This window comes from Chlorocebus sabaeus, chromosome 14 (genome assembly GCF_047675955.1).
Source record: "Chlorocebus sabaeus isolate Y175 chromosome 14, mChlSab1.0.hap1, whole genome shotgun sequence".
In the NCBI taxonomy this organism is placed as follows: Eukaryota; Metazoa; Chordata; class Mammalia; order Primates; family Cercopithecidae; genus Chlorocebus; species Chlorocebus sabaeus.
In genome coordinates this window covers 46,070,591-46,084,639 of record NC_132917.1, presented here as the reverse complement: position 1 = coordinate 46,084,639, position 14,049 = coordinate 46,070,591, and the positions used below count along the sequence as shown (strand labels likewise).

General features: G+C 51.0%; 1 protein-coding gene across 1 annotated transcript in view; it reads right to left on the bottom strand.

The window, feature by feature from the left end:
- Positions 1-7,833, bottom strand: part of EPAS1 (endothelial PAS domain protein 1) — an 89,843-nt gene extending 82,010 nt beyond the window's left edge. Inside the window, exon 1 of the mRNA XM_007970745.3 lies at positions 7,558-7,833. Within this exon, the coding sequence (XP_007968936.1) occupies positions 7,558-7,583 (26 nt within the window). The 5' untranslated portion in view covers positions 7,584-7,833. The remainder of the gene's footprint in view (positions 1-7,557) is intronic.
- Positions 7,834-14,049: the final 6,216 nt, after the last annotated feature.

Genomic DNA, 14,049 nt, shown 5'->3' with positions numbered 1-14,049 from the left:
TCGCCACTCTTCTTCACTATATGCTTTCATCAGATCAGTTCTGTGGCTTCCAACAGTGGGAACAGACAACGGTCACCAAATTACACCCAACATGTACTTGAAAATTACAGATGCTGTTAGGGGCACCCCGTGGATGACCACCACATGGACTGTGACGCACAGCTGCCAACACGGCTCGCTTCTCTCTTGGTTAAGGTATGTGTCAATGCAATTCTGTTTGACAGCACTGGAAAAACTCAAGGTACCCTCTAGGTTCACAGTGCAGAGGCCAACAGTGTGATGGCTGTGAAGGCTCAGGACTCATCAGCGAAAGGGCTCTGTAGAAATGCAACATGCTATTATCACAACAATCATAGCTATTTTTTATCCCCCTATCCATTCTTTCCTTCCTGTGCTTGCAATTTCAAAAGGATCAAAAGAGCCACAGGAAGTCCTGTGCATCTTGATGGTTCTTCAGAAGCCACAGAGGAAGAGCTTCTAACAGGTTCTCCTGCACAATGGAGTCCGAAGGCTGAAGTAATTATTGAAGTCTTGCCACCAGCGAAGGGTGGGAGGTGGAAAGCTTTGAACTTCTTGGGGCAGGAGAGAACCACCTCCTGTCAGGGTCTAGGAAAACCCATGAAAAATAAGAAATTCCAGGAGTTCCATGTTGGCCTTTCAGATCTTCCATCCCTATCTGCTTGTGAGGTTTGATGCAAGTGATAAATCACAAAAAGAAAAGTAATTATAATAATTAGAAGGAAAACAACAAAGGCAGTTATCATTTATAGAGCACTTATTGTGAGTCAGAAGTGGTATTACATACTTTATAGATATCTTCAGTAAGGGAAGGATATATGAACACCCATTGAGAGTATAGACTTTGGGGACCTCCTTTACTCAGATTGAATGCAGCTCTGCCCATGCTACCTATATGACCTTGGGCAGTTAACCTTTCTAGACTTCAGCTTTCCCATCAATGAAGTGGGGATAATAACAGGGCTTATCTCACAGGATTATTAATCCACATAAAGTTCTGAGGACGGCACTGGCACAAATAAGACTGTCAGTTTTTTGTTTTGTCCTGATGCAAAATACAATTTCTTTCTTTCTTTTTTTTTTTAAGACAGAGTTTCACTCTGTCACCCAGGCTGGAGTGCAGTGGCGTGATCTCAGCTCACTGCAACCTCCGCCTCCTGGGTTCATGCCATTCTCCTGCCTCAGCCTCCCAAGTAGCTGGGACTACAAGTGCCCGCCACCACGCCCGGCTAATTTTTTGTATTTTTAGTAGAGACAGGGTTTCACCGTGTTAGCCAGGATGGTCTCAATCTCCTGACCTTGTGATCCGCCCGCCCTGGCCTCCCAAAGTGCCGGGATTACAGGTGTGAGCCACCACGCCCAGCCGCAAAATATAATTTCTATTAAGAACACATACATTCCTAGTACATGAAGGTCCTCCAAATAACTGTTTGAGGATGATGGAATACTTGAGGATAAATTTGTTTTCACAGTGATTTTTCAGAAGCATTAACAAAATGAATCATACTAGTATTTACCCTGTGCAGGGCACTCAGCTTCCCGTCCTCCCAAGACTGAGGGCAGACATGTAGGTGGACAGACACGCCAGGACAGGGAAGATTAAGCAGCACCTCAGAACCTTTACTAGATACACTATCCTCCTCCCCGTTCTCCACCACAGGGAGCAGCAATGGCAGTGAAACACAAGAACTGCCTGGGATCTGAATAGAAGATTCTGAAACATAAGGCAGTCACCAAATCAGGCATCCGAGAGCAAGGGCTTGCCTTTTCCCTATCCTAGAACCTTCGAAAGGCTACTGAGAGCTGAACAGACTTCCTTCAGAACAAGTTGCTTCTATACATAATGCCTTGCACACGGTTTCAGAGATTTACACACCAGCCTCTGAAACCCATTCACAAAGCCTGGTTAAGAAGCTCCCTCTGCCTTCTTTGCCTTCCTGGAGTCATAGCTGTCTCCACTGATATTCTCGGGGGAACAGAAATTACTACCCCTGTCATCTGTGGACCCCCGCCAGCCCCCTCTCCATGTCCCCACCCAAAGCAAGTGTGTAAAGAACAGGAAACATTCCATTTCAGGGGCCTTTCCATGTATGGGGTTGAAGTACACGAAAAGGAATACATCGCAGGGAGCCCTGTGTGTTTTCTGTCTTTTCATTATCCCCCAAACACTGCCTTCTCCCATTTGACCTTCCTTCTGAGCCAGTCTTTAAGCTGGTGGTCAGCACCTACCCTGTGTGGTTCCAGGGACACTAGGAACAAATTTCTCCACCTCTAAATACATATAATACTCTTAAATAATTGTGTGTGCTTATGTGGGGGGGGGGGGGGACGGGGGGGAGTGGTTATTACCTGAAATGCTACTCAGAGCTTATCTTTTGCTTCAAAATAATAGATTTCTACAGAAAAGCATGTAAGCTGTCAGCTCTTTATATTCTTTCTCTCTCTCTCTCTCTCTCTCTCTTTATTTCTTTCGTTGTCTTGCTCTGTCACCCACACTGGAGTGCAGTGGTATGATCTTGGCTCATGGCAACCTCTGCCTCCTGGGTTCAGGCAATTCTCCTGCCTCAGCCTCTCGAGTAGCTGGGGCTACAGGCACGTGCCACCACGCCTGGCTAATTTTTTATATTTTTAGTAGAGATGGGGTTTCACCATATTGGCCAGGCTGGTCTCAAACTCCTGACCTCGTGATCCGCCTGCCTCGGCCTCTCAAAGTGCTGGGATTATAAGGCGCCCAACCCCTTATATTTTCACTTAAGCTTCCTTGTATCTCCTTTTTTTTTTTTCTAATCAGACTAAGCAACTTGATAACCAGGACCATATCCCCTATTTTTTAGTATTCTCTTTAGCATTTTAGCCAGATTAGGAGTAGGTGTTCAATACAAGTTTGTTGTCTTATGGATTATATCTTAGAGAGAGTATCAGAGCTGGTGTACATCATGTGAACAGGTAGCATGGTATTGGTGGGGAGGGCGGTGGAAATATAGAGTACCAGCGCCCCAGGAGCCAATATTGCTAATTTGACAATATTGGTAAAAGACCTGTTATGAACTACCAGCGATGGTCAGTACTGAAAGCAAACGGGAAGATTCATCAGGCTAAAATGAAAAGGGAAACTAGCAGGTTGGCATAGGGCAGAACCAGGGAAAACAAAACAAAACCCCCAAAACACTACTAGATAGATTTCCTGAAAAGTGGAAAAGCCTAAATCTCAAGACAATTAATGACAGCAAGTATTTTCAAATGTGTGAGCCTAAAATCCTGGAGCACTGAGAATTATCTAATTGGTTCCTTCCATTTCTAAACACTTCACTTAATACATTCCTAGAAAGTTGAGAATCACCCCCTCCTGCGCGCGCACACACACACACGCAGACAGAGAAAGGAAGAGGGACATTCTAAGTAAATTAAACTGTTTTAGTCTCATGGTTTTCACTCCTAGTGAAAATGCCAACTCACCCAGTATGAAAATCAATCTAGCAGCTGCTTGAATGTTCTCTACCTCCCACAGCAATGTGCCCCACTGGGAGTGGTCCTTGCATTGGTTTTGTTTAATGAGGTCTACCTATACAAGTAGATTTTTTTCTAACTAAAACAGTGAATTCATACTTCCCAAAGTTTACAGACACTGGGAACAGCATCAATTCCAACTCTGCTTCTTCTTTTTTTTTTTTTCCCGCAAAAAGCAAACAATCACTTCTACTGCAGCCTAAAGGTGTTGATTAATTATCTAGAAAAGCAAATCTCCTTTCTATAAGGTTCAGTGGTTTGAGAGTTGTGATGGGGAGGGCACTCCTTTGGAAATCATCCTCACTATCTAGAGATATTTCTGGGCTGGGGTACTCTCCTGTGAACAATAGGAACATACATACTTAATTGAAAGTAATAAACCAGGATTCTGGCTTTTTTTTTTCTTTCAGACAGAATTTCACTCTGTTGCCCAGGCTGGAGTGCAGTGGTATCTCAGCTCACTGCAGCCTCCGCCTCCTGGGTTCAAGCAATTCTCCTGCCTCAGCCTCCAGAGTAGCTAGGATTACAGGCACCCACCACCACACCCAGCTAATTTTTTGTGTGTTTTTAATAGAGATGGGGTTTCACCATGTTGACCAGGCTGGCCTTGAACTCCTGACCTCAGGTGATCCGCTGCCTCGGCCTCCCAAAGTACTGAGATTACAGGCGTGAGCCACCACTACCAGCCCTGACTCTTATCAGCACTAATTTTCCTTATGACTGGAGAAGTCTTTTAACCTCTCTGGGCATCAGTCTCCTTATCCAGAAAGAGAAAAGTCTGACTAGATGGTTTCCATGGTCTCTTATAAAATATTTCTAGGCTCCCTATAAGCACCACTGAAAAAACTTGAAATGATGGCATTCTTTTGAACTTCATGAAAGCTGTATGAATTAAAACTTAAATACTCAAGCCAACAATGTGTTACATCAATTCTGTATCATCCTGCACTACTCGTAATACAGTGGAAACATGGGACTATTTATTTAAAATATATGTTTAAATTGAGAGAAATTGTCCAACAATATTTTTTCCCTTCAGAGTTGGAATAATGATGGAGTTTGACTTGATTTTAGGAGAGGAACAACTAAGTCCAGCTGTCAGAAGGACGGGGAGAGAGCTTGAAAACTTCTGATCCAGGTGTCTCCAATTCCCCTTCCATGCTAGACCTAGTGTACTGAGCACTACTGTAGAGGCACTCCGGGGAGGTGTCTGGACCTAGGTCTGGCTTTGGGACGGGACTTTGATCCCTGATTATCCAAGGATCTCATTTACATTTGCCTGAACCACTCCCCAAACGCCATGCACCCCAGAATTTCCACATTTTTTCCCAGTGAAAGGACTTGGGCATTCCTAATAGATGCATGCACAAAAAGGTGAAAGTGCAGTACCCCCACCCACCAGGCTTCAGTTTCTGACATTTGTGATGTCATCGCAAATGCCCACTACCACCAAAACTGGTACTATCGAGGCCAGCCAGCCAACTACCGTTTAGAAAGCAAACTCTTTTATTATTAAACATTAACATATTTATCGACACGTGAACGTTTTGGGACACAATCATCTGCCCACTTTTTGAGGGGCCATTGTTAGAAGGAATATTCCAAATGTTCTGCCCACATTGCATTTGGGGGAAGAAATTGCTCTGATAAACCAAAGAAACACAAAATGTAAGAACTAGTGGGCAGAATCATCAGCCGAGAGCCCCCTCACCGTCACATCGCCCTTGTGAGGCACTCAGGAAAGCTACAGCAGCCACTTACATAACAACACCAACTTTCAATGCATTGGTTCACATATTTTAATTACATCTTAGTCGCTAAAGAAGCTGTAGCCAGCAAACAGACCCAGGCACGAAAAGTAAATGAGTCTCAAAATGATTAGTCCAACAGGAATTGGACAGCCCCTTAAGGGGCTCTAGATGGTGAAGGACACGCTGTTTGCCCTGCCATTCTGCAGCACAAAAATCCAGGCAGGTCGAAGAGGGCGGACACCCTGGCGTGGCCACCAGCCCGGAGCCGCAGCTCACACAGCGGCTTCCAAGGCGTTTCGCAGGCAGTCCCGACAGTGGTTCTTAAAGCGGCCGCTCTCGCCAATAATTGGGAGTCAACGTTCTTCCCGCTCCCATTCCTGCTCCTTCTCTCTCTCCAACAGCCCGCTAACGAAGCAGGTACTGTAGCCGGGTGTGTCGAAATCATTTTTCCCCTGCTCCCAAGTTTCTCGGTATATACGGTACAAAACTGCACAAACCCGGCGCTAAGGCGCGCAGGAGGAGCTGACACTTCACACATTTGTCAAGATTACTATCAGGCCCCACCTTGGCGATTGGCACATTCCCGATAGGCTTCGCAGTTGTAAAATACACAAGTTCCCTCGCCGGCTCCGGACCCGAGAGCGCCTGCAGAGGAGCTGTCTATAATTTTGCTTTTCGATGGTTCAGTCATTATTAGCACTATAACTGGTTTTCACAAAACGCACTGGAATCTTAGAGTCTTTTCCTTGTTCTGCTGCCTTCAAAAGACACGGAACCCCAGGACGGCTCCGAGGGCCCTGGGAATGTGCCGGCTGCAGTCTCAAGGCTCCCTCACTTGTCTTGGTTGTGAGGGCGCGACGGTGACGCGAAAGGGGGGACTGCGGCCAGGAAAGGGGAGCAGGACCCAGTCCCCTCCCCTAGCGATCCCGCAATGAAGGGCCCGGGCGCCGAGCCAGGACAGGCGCGATTCGCTCCCGTTTATCAAATCCTTATCGGTGCCCCGAGGTGGGAACCGCCGCTTTCGACCGGAGGATACAAGGTTTCTGGCTCCAGTCCCGCAGTGGAAGTTGGAAGAGCAAATCAACCTCGGCAGTGAACCCTCCCGACCAGTCACCTCCCTTGCTTCGCAGGTGGGCCCTCCTCATCCTCGCACCTCTTCACTACCGCCCTGCCGCTGGTTTCCTGCGGCTCAGGCGGTTCAGCCGGCCGCGCGTTGGATTCCAGCTTCCCGCAGCATAGCCTCGCCAAGCCGCGGCCGAGCGCGGGGCTGGAAGCTCCAGGCCACTGGGGCCGCAGGGGTGGAGACAGGAGGAGAAAGGGGACAGGCGGCGAGCCGCACACATATGCAGAAGATGAGGCCCTACCTGCTTCTGCCCGGCCGCGCAGAGGGCTCGAACCCTCGCTTGGGTAGCGCCAGGCCCGGCTGGACTGGGAGCGGCCGGGAGAGGGCGAGAGGGCAGCAAGAGTTGGCCGGAGTTGCCTCTCACCCAGTGCCGAGAGGTTCGCGAGAGCAGGCGGGCAGATCGTGGCTGCCCTTCCCTGTCCTCTTAGGAGACAGACACCCGGACCTGCCAGGGACGTCCAGTGTTGCCGTCCGCTCCCTACACACCGAACCACCTGCCCCCGCAGGGCAATCCAGGTCACTCACTACCTACTCTCCCCAGAGTTAAGGTGCGGCACGAGGGAAGTGGGTTCTCCACGAGGGAAGTGGAGCCGGGCAGCGGGGCGCTCTGAAGGGTCCCGGCTCTTCGGTGGGATCCTGTCCCTAAGCCGCTCTCCGCCTCCCGCCCCCCTTGCCCATTTGGGCCACGGCGCGGGCGTAGGAGCGCATTTGGAAGGACCCCGGGAATCCAGAGAAAAATAGAGACGTGGATGCTGCCCCAACATGAGAGACCAGAGAAAGTCGAGGACATGCACCCACAAACATTTCTAAGCGCCAGTGGCCACGGTAATCTGGTGCGGGGTGGCTGGGAGATTTCCAAAGGCACCGGGGAAGCACCTCCGACCTCCAGGCCATCTCCCTCGGCCTCCTGGCCTCGCTGCGCGCGCGGATCCCCGACTCCTCCGAGCCACAGAAGTCTCCACTGCAAAGCCGCTGCTCCGCGCCCCCAAACCGGGCACATGCTCTCCCCCTCACAGCCCTCCAAACCGAGCCTCGAGTTCCGAACACCTCTCCACACTCTTCTCCCAAACACTCTCGGTCGCGCCGCCCATCGCAGCCCGGCACTGGCCTCGGACCAGCCCCTGACCGGCCCCCTGGTCGGCCCGGACTCCCGCTTACCTTTTCTTCTCCTTGTCAGCTGTCATTGTCGCTGTGCCCCTTTGAGACGTTCAGAGGCCGAGCACCTGGGCTTCCTGGCGGGTGGGGAGCTGTGGCCCTCGTCCGCTCCCGGCGGCCCGGGCGGGTGGTGAAGCTCCGAGGTGCGCGCAGGTCCCGAGCGCCCCGCGCAGTCAGGTGGAAGGTGGCGCGCGGCGGGCTAGGTGCGGGGGTGGGGGTGGAGAAAGGTGACGGGGAGGAACCTGCGAGCGGAGGCGGGGTCCGGGGAAGGAGTGGGTGGAGGCTGTCAGACCCGAAAAGAGGACGGCGAGAAGGGAACCCAAGTTCCTTTTTCCCTGGAAAAAGAGTCACTTTTCTGAGTTTTCAAGGAAAAAAAAAAGTGGCTCCAATGCTGGGAGTCGGAAGGGTCGGAGGCTGGGCTGAGCTGACCATACAGTCTCAGGACACTGCCGAGGATTGTACGGCCGCCTCAGTAGCGCTGGGGCGGGAGCGCGGCGGGCGCCGGAGCTGTGCGGCGGGCCGCTCGCGAGCGTAAGGCTCCCGCGGCCGCCAGCCCACTTTAAAAACTCCGTCGGCCGGCTCGGGGCGGGCACTGGGCGGGCGCGGAGGGCGGGGGGCGGGCACCGGCGCGGGGGTGGGGGCGGGCACCGGCGCGGGGGTGGGGGCGGGCACGCGCCGGCAGGCCCCGCCCGCGCCGCGCTCCGGGCAGCTCACTGCGTCCTGGCCAATGGGGAGGCGCGGCCGCAGCCTCTGCCCTGACCCCGGCCCGCCCCCTGCCCCCGCGCTGCGCCCCGCCTCCTGCCTCCGCACTTCCAGGACTTGTTTATGAGGTCGTCTGGGCGCCGGGTAGTGGGGTGGGACTCCGCGTCAGGGAGACGCGGCCTGCACGGGGCTGAGGGGCGGCCGGGAGCCGGGCTCCAGGATTGCTGCCGGGGGCGGCAGTTCCGCCACAGCGTCGTTGTCCTCCTACCGGCGCTGTGCCCTTGGAACGAGGGCAGGACCGCGGGCAGCGCCCGGCCGGCGCGGAGCCCTACCACGCTGCTGCGCTCCCGCGTCCCTGGTCCCGTGACGTGGCCCTCGGGCCAGGTGGGGATAATTTCTCGGCCCCTAGCGGCTGCGTCTCAGGCGTGGGCGATGCGCCCTTTTCGGTGGGACGCAGCTGAATTGACTGTCTGGGAGAAACAGCGCAAGGAAATTGATCTAGGGCTGCGCCTGCCCTTCCTTCCCTCTCCCAGTACAGTGGTTGCTTACGGGCTTGTGCCAGGCGATTTGGTTTTGTCGGGGATGCGGGAGAGGAGGCCCTTTGAGCCGCCCGACCTTCTGTCCCTGCTCTCGGCACCCCGCCGCTCCTGCGCGGGCCGGGGCGAGTTCAGAATTGGAGAAGTCAGTCTGGTTCCCCAGTGTGATCTTGGAGTGACAGAGTTGGCCATGTGCCCTCAAGTCACTGCATCTCAGGCCTGCCCTCTCTATCGCCAGGGTCGATTGAAGCCCTGGGGAACGCAAAGGCTACAGGTGTTGGAAATTCGTAGATTTAAGGGCTTATGCAGGCAACGGTTAGCGCTCAGGGATTTTCCAGCAGCGCTTTTGACGCTGCCTTCAATCTCCGGGCCCAGTGCTCCCCTCCCCCGCGCTGAGCTGTCTCCCGCTCGCTACTGGCGATGGAGAAGGGACATCTGGAGAGAGGACAGGGGACTCCCTTAGTTTTTGAAGCCTGTGGAAGGACCCATGAGTTTCACAGGTGTAACTTGAAGGGAAAGCGAGGGCCAGAGAACTGGTCTGTATCTCTCCCTTTAACCTCTTGCCACATTTTATACTAGAACAATCTACGTAAACGATTTGAAGAGAAGGGTAGGTTTCAGTGCCCCAACAAAAATGAACGCGTATTTTCCCCGTGTACACAGAAAGGGTTGGGGGAGATACTTTTCAGGAACCTGGAGAAGGCAAAGTGGGGACAGGGGAAAATGGACGAAGAATTGGGAAATACCTTTTTTTTTTTTTTTTTTTGAGACTGAGTCTGGCTCTGTCTCTCTGTCGCCCAGGCTGGAGTGCAGTGGCTGGATCTCGACTAACTGCAACCTCCGCTTCCCGCGATTCTTGTGGCTCAGCCTCCAGAGTAGCTGAAATTAAATGCGCCCACCACCACCTTCAGCTAATTTTTGCGTTTTTAGTAGAAACGGGAGTTTTACCATGTTGGCCAGGCTAGTCTCAAACTCCTGACCTCAAGTGATCTGCTCGCCTTGGCCTCCCAAAGTATTGGGATTACAGGCGTGTGTCACAGTGACCGGCCGGGAAGCAGACGTATTTTGTCATTTTCTCAGACCTCGGGGCCACGGAGCACCTATACAGGTTGATAGTCAACGAATTCAAAGATTGCAAATTGCTCTCTAGTGAACTATTTCATGGGGCTGGTGGGTTTCAGGAATGGGGTGATTTCGTACTGGGCTTCTCCAGCCAGCCATTTCTAGTGGACACATTTATGTATTTTAATGAATTCAAATTGGTAGACAGTTCTCCCTTAACCATAAGCTTATTTCCCTTACTTGGGACTAGGCTGTGGGAAAAGGGTACCTTGGTGGCTTCCAGGTGCCTACAGTAGTTCACCACAACAGCCTCTTCATCCTGGACTGTGCTTGACAGATTAAGGCAATACCTCCAACGCATAGAGAACATAACTTTTTAGATCTTGTTTTGAAAGAGGAAAGGCAAGGAGGGGTCACTCAAGACCACATCAACCTAAGAAGACATGGACACTTGGGGGGAACAACACACACTGGGGCCTGTCAGAGGGTGAGGGGTGGGAGGAGGGAGAGCATCAGGAAGAATAGCTAATGGATGCTGGGCTTAATACCCGGGTGATGGGATGATCTGTGCAGCAGACCACCGTGGCACACGTTTACCTGTGTAACAAACCTGCACATCCTGCACATGTACCCCTGAACTTAAAGGTTGGAAATTTCACCAACCATATTATATAGCTCCTTCGTCTTGGCCAGACTGCACCCTGTAAGTGAAAGCTCCCCAAGCTAAGGCAAACAGCTGGCACTAAGTCTGGGATTTTTTTTTTTTTCTTTAGACAGTCTCACTCTGTTGCCCAGGCTGGATTACAGTGGCACAATCTTGGCTCGCTGCAACCTCCACCTCCCGGGTTCAAGCTATTCTCGTGCCTCAGCCTCAAAACTCCAAAAGAGATGGAGTTTTGCCATGTTGGCCAGCCTGGTCTCGAACTCCTGGCCTCATGTGATCCACCCACCTCGGCTTCCCAAAGTGCTGGGATTATACGCATGAGCCACTGTGCCTTGCCAAGTCTAGGATTTTGGCAGTGTCTGAGATTCACCAAAAACTGTATATAAATTCTCAAAAGCTCTTGCTTAGAGCAGAGCTGGGTGGCCTAAGATTTCTTCCAGGACTCAGCTCAATAACCTTTGCAGGAAGGAGCTGAGAGTGTAAACCAGATGCAGGCTGTAGCTAGGGTACATCCAATTTTACTTTTTAGAGCCGGTAGAGAACTAAAGGAGAAAAACTTTGAAAGGTGATGCTGGGGGAGGGAGTGGGGGATGGGGAGTTGGGTCCCCGGATTTAGAGGGGTGTCTTTAGAGACACTGATGTTTTGACCACAGAGGGCAGCAGAGGACACCAGTAAGCAAAGCTTCCAAGCTGCTTAAAATAGGAGCAAACTGCCCACCTCCCAGCAAATCTCCCTACCTGCCCCCCAGCTCTGGATTGGATGGTTTGGGAACAAAAGCTGTGGCACCAGTGAAACACCTATTTGTTTTGACAAGGGACAAATCTGGTTCCCTTGCTTCCTCTCTTCTTTGTAGGGTGTGCCCTTAGGAGGATGGGATAGAATAAAGTGTGAACTTACAAACCTGGCAGAGAGCAAGCACCTGGGATGCAGTGGGCTGGTGGAAGAAAGATGGCCTCAGTAGTCCCATCGAAGTAACAGTATGTTCCAGGATGTGGTTGGAAATTAGGTTGGAATGGGTGGGATCTAACAGGAAGAGCCCTTGGAAGGATGGGCTATCTCATTAGTACCTTACAACTTCCAATGCATTGTCACATGTTGCAGTTGGGACCAGGGTGAGGCAAGAGAGGCCTTGCAAGTACACTGGCCTCTGTCCTGCCACATGCGTTATCTCACGTAATACCCATCTGACCCTTGTCTGTCTATTTCATTGGTTTGGGGATGGAGAGAGCAGGGGAGGTAGGGAGCAGAGATGGGAGAGAGGACAAGCTGGCAGAGGCTCCTCCTTTATGAAAAGCCTTGCCTGAGTCACTCCTTCCCTCGCACTTGCATGTTACTCCATCCAAATGAAACCAGCCCCTTTTGTGACTTTACAAAATCTATCCTCACACTCCCTGTCACTGAACTCCAGGTCCAGAAAACTCTGCCCCCTGTGTTTGGCTCTAGGCCAATGTTGTGAGATATTCCACACAGACATGTGCTGTATCTTCTTTTAAATGTTGTGACTTTTGACCCCACAAATCTAGAATTTGTCATCTTTCAAAAAGAGTTTTGTGAATTTTTTTTTTTTTGGAGGCAAGAGTCAAACTTTTTTTCCCACTTGAATTCCTAAGTACTTACTGGTATGAAGGATGCAGTTTTAAAGAACCCCAGCTTCTCCATTCCTCACACCTGTATATTGATGACTTGGAGACTAACACCTTCCATTCCTAGGCTTAGGGATGAAGTTTTGCCTATGAAGGGGCTTGTGCATTTATAACTGTCATTCAACCAATGGTGAAGGAGTCATTGGTCCAGGGTCAACGTGCTCTGCTGCCTCCGGCCACAGCATAAGACATCAGTCTGTGGAAGAGAGCACTGGTGGTTTCCTTCCCTCCAAGAGAACATAATTCAGTTGGGTACATACTGCATTTCCCGGATTTTGAATACACACTTTTTAAGGCTTCCAAAATCAGGTATCTTTTGACATGGTGATTCCTTTTCCTCCCCCAATTTTTAAATTGGTAAATATATACAATTGATATGCTCTTAAAATTGTTTAATGTGAAAATCGAGAGCAAAATCTTATAGCCTAAACAATAGGAGTGGTAAGAATTTGGTGGTGGTGAACAACCAGAAAATCTGGAGTCCCAGCCATGTCCACTGCTAGGATCCGGAGAAGCCTAGCCTGGACTGGCCCAGCTGCCAGGCTAATGAGTGTGACCTCTGAGGTGATAAAATAACACCCATGTGGAAGGAATGGCCGATAAGAAGGACATGCCAGCCCCACCTTAGAAAAAAGCATGAGTAGAAATGAAGGTGCTGTATCACTAAACATGATGACATTGGGCCCCAAGCATCCAGTTTTCTCTGGCACCTGGCTAAGACAGGCATAGAGGACAGGGCCGGTGGGGGCATAGTCAGAGACACCCTCCCTATCCTGTGGCATTGCTTTGGCCTGTAGCAAAATGTTAAAATGGGCATCTTCCTACTTCAGTTTCAGCTGAGTTCCCAAGACAATCAATGCCAACTACTCCCAATTCCAAAATGTAGAACACAAGAAAGAGCTCCTTGAAAATGATTTTGCATGCCTTCTCCAGCCACTGTCCACCTCAAGGGAGTGCATGGATTGATACAGAAGAAGACTCGAAGTTGGAGTTCTAGGATTGGGTTGTCAACATTGTGATCAGTTTTCCTCCTCATACCATGGAGAGAGGACATGCTTTGCTCCTGTCTCTTAAGTCCAGTGACTAGGGCTTACCTGAGACCACACACAGAGCTTGATATGTGTCCCTGGAGCTTGTGGAACACAGGAGACTGCCCACTGGTGAGCAGCTGGCTGAAAAGGCCTATTGTAGAGGATGTTTCCATTTGGAAGTCACTCCCTCTTGCCTATATCATGGCAAGGGAGTGTGTGGCAGGTTGAGTTTCCTGGAAGATGACTCTGAGGGGGAAGATTAATGTGAGGAAGGTTTTTTAGAGAGTGCTTTTGGGATAGCACCCAGAGGAGGAAAAGAGAAGAAGCAGGATCATAGAGAGAAGTGGACCCCCACTGCCCAGATCTGAAGCTGGGATGGCCCTTCAGAGTTGCCCCAAGACAGAGCCAAGGGACCTTTCTACCCCTGCCATAGATCGATCATTGTTTCTGGCTGACCTTGGGGAAAGGCTGTGACCTTGAGCAACAGCATCTGGGGGAATGTGTCCTTCATTCCTAAGGGGAGATCTGGGCAGTGATCACAGGGTCCAGTATGGCGCATGGCATGCAGGTACCGGATGTGGAACCTGCAAGAAGAATCACCACCTAGGATCAGACACAGTGGCTCACATCTGTAATCCCAGCACTTTGGGAGGCTGAGGCAGGCAGATAACTTGAGGTCAGGAGTTCGAGACCAGCCTGGCCAACATGGTGAAACCCTGTTTCTACTAAAAATACAAAAATTAGCCAGGCGTGGTGGTGGATGCCTGTAATCCCAGCTACTCAGGAGGCAGGAGAATCACTTGAACCTGGGAGGCAGAGGTTGCGGTGAGTCGAGTGAGTCGAGATCACGCCACTG